This window comes from Pelophylax lessonae, assembly GCF_965119305.1.
Source record: "Pelophylax lessonae genome assembly, chromosome: 9".
NCBI classification, from domain to species: Eukaryota; Metazoa; Chordata; class Amphibia; order Anura; family Ranidae; genus Pelophylax; species Pelophylax lessonae.
Genome location: NC_138776.1, coordinates 202,557,762 through 202,559,767, shown reverse-complemented (window position 1 = coordinate 202,559,767; position 2,006 = coordinate 202,557,762). Strand labels below are relative to the sequence as shown.

At 37.8% G+C, this 2,006-nt stretch overlaps 1 protein-coding gene across 1 annotated transcript; it reads right to left on the bottom strand.

Moving 5' to 3' along the window:
* Positions 1 to 462: 462 nt before the first annotated feature.
* Positions 463 to 1,389, bottom strand: LOC309564307 (olfactory receptor 5V1-like; the record flags this gene model as incomplete). The annotated part of the gene is made up of 1 exon (XM_082268933.1): positions 463 to 1,389. One exon carries the CDS (start codon positions 1,387 to 1,389, stop codon positions 463 to 465), a length of 927 nt encoding a protein of 308 aa, XP_082125059.1.
* Between the last annotated feature and the right edge of the window lie 617 nt (positions 1,390 to 2,006).

Here is a 2,006-nt window from a genome sequence, read left to right as displayed (position 1 = left end):
AAAGTTGAGGGCCTAATCTTCAAGATAGTGGAGCCAGATTGGGAGACAAAATAATATACTAGTTTTAGCAAGTGTCTAAAGCTAAAAACAAAACTTTAATATACTGCAGCTTATCAGTGCTTAGGCCCAGTGGCAGGCTTTTTCCCTTCATTTTCACTGTTGTCACCCTAGAACACACTTCCTGTGTTAGGGTGACAACACTCACTTGTTGTACTCTATCTGTGGGGGGAGCCATCAGTGTTACGAGGCTGCTTTCTTGATTTGGAACACTAACCACTCCTACACTCGTCATCTCCATTACAGAGGGGGCATTCTTCTGTAGTGCACATAAGATAGCTTTGAAGAATGATAACAATATTGGATTTATCAGTACATTGCACAGGAAGGTACAAGGACACTAAAATTCTGGCAACATAAAGATAGACTTATAAGCTGCAATATATTCAATTTGTGTTCTTGAGTTTAGATAATCTTTAATGTCTTTCTGATACTTTCTTTGATATCTTTATTTCTTATGCTGTATATTACAGGATTAACCATTGGAGTCACAACTGTATAGATAACAGAGGCTGCTTTGTCCTGTTCTGGGAAGTAACTGGACTGAGGTCGTATATGCATGAACATGATAGTACCATAGTAGATGGAGACCACAGCAATATGGGAGACACAAGTGGAGAAAACCTTCCTTCTTTCTGTTACAGAATGGATGTTTATCACAGTTAAGGTGATGCAAAGGTAGGACAGAAAAATTAGGAAGAACGTACCGAATGCAAAGAGGGCAGTTGCAATGATGCCTGATACCTGATTGAGATAGATATCCTTGCAGGAGAGCCGAAGTAAAGGTGGTATCTCACAGAAAAAGTGGTCAATAACATTAGACTTACAGAACGGCAGCTGAAATGTGAACATTGCTTGGATAGCTGAATTCTTAAAGCCTAGAAACCAGGATGCAATAGCCAGACATAGACAGAGTTGTTTGTCCATTATCATATTGTACTGTAATGGCTTACAAATCGCAATATATCTATCAAAGGCCATGACAGTCAGTATTAAGCATTCTGCACCTCCAAGAGCCAGATGGAAATACATCTGAGCTGCACATCCTAGGAAAGATATAGTTCTATCCTGTGATATGGTCTTTACCAGTATTCTGGGTACCACTGTTGATGAGAAGCAGATGTCAATGATGGCAAGGTTAGTTAAGAAAAAGTACATGGGGGTTTGGAGACGGGAATTAAGTCTCACCATGATAATGAGAAGACAATTTCCAGATATTGTCACCATATACATTATAAAGAAGATCAGAAACAAGATTGGTTTTAAATAAGGAATATCAGACAGTCCAAGAAGGATGAATTTTTTTGAATAAGTTTGATTGAAGAGCTCCATTCCATTGTTTGGTAATTTTTTGTTATTAAGTGTAAATGGTAATGAAAATTAAAACATGCTTGTTGTGTACTAATACAAATACACAAATGAAACCAATTAATTAATACAAGTTTAATCAAATAAAATGCATGTTTATTTTTAGGCAAACTCTTTTGAATTGATAAAGTGGGGAAGGGTTAGACTCTATCTTTTGCAGTTCATATTCCCATTGGTGAGTTTCATGCTTCTATTTGTACTGCCACCAAGAAAGAAAGAGGGAAAATCCAACATTTTACAGTTGTTTCCAGAACAAGAGATAAGGGGAAATCTTCCGATGGGAACATCTGTTCTGGGAACAAGTGTCTAAGAAGGGAACTCCTCTTACATTGGGAGATTACCTTCTTTTTGCATCTCTGGGACAGGAAGCAAAGTGAAATGTCCCCAATGGTACACAGCACAAAAAAAAAAAATCCCACAACTAAAAAAAACTGAATTTTTGTAAAATCTTACCGTAAAATTCCTTTCTCTGAGTCCTCCGACAGTCCCCACCCATTCACACAGACTTCACTAATGGGGTATTGCTTCCCCTCCGCAGGAGTTTCTAGGCAAAAGACTTGTAAAAGAACAATTCATCTACA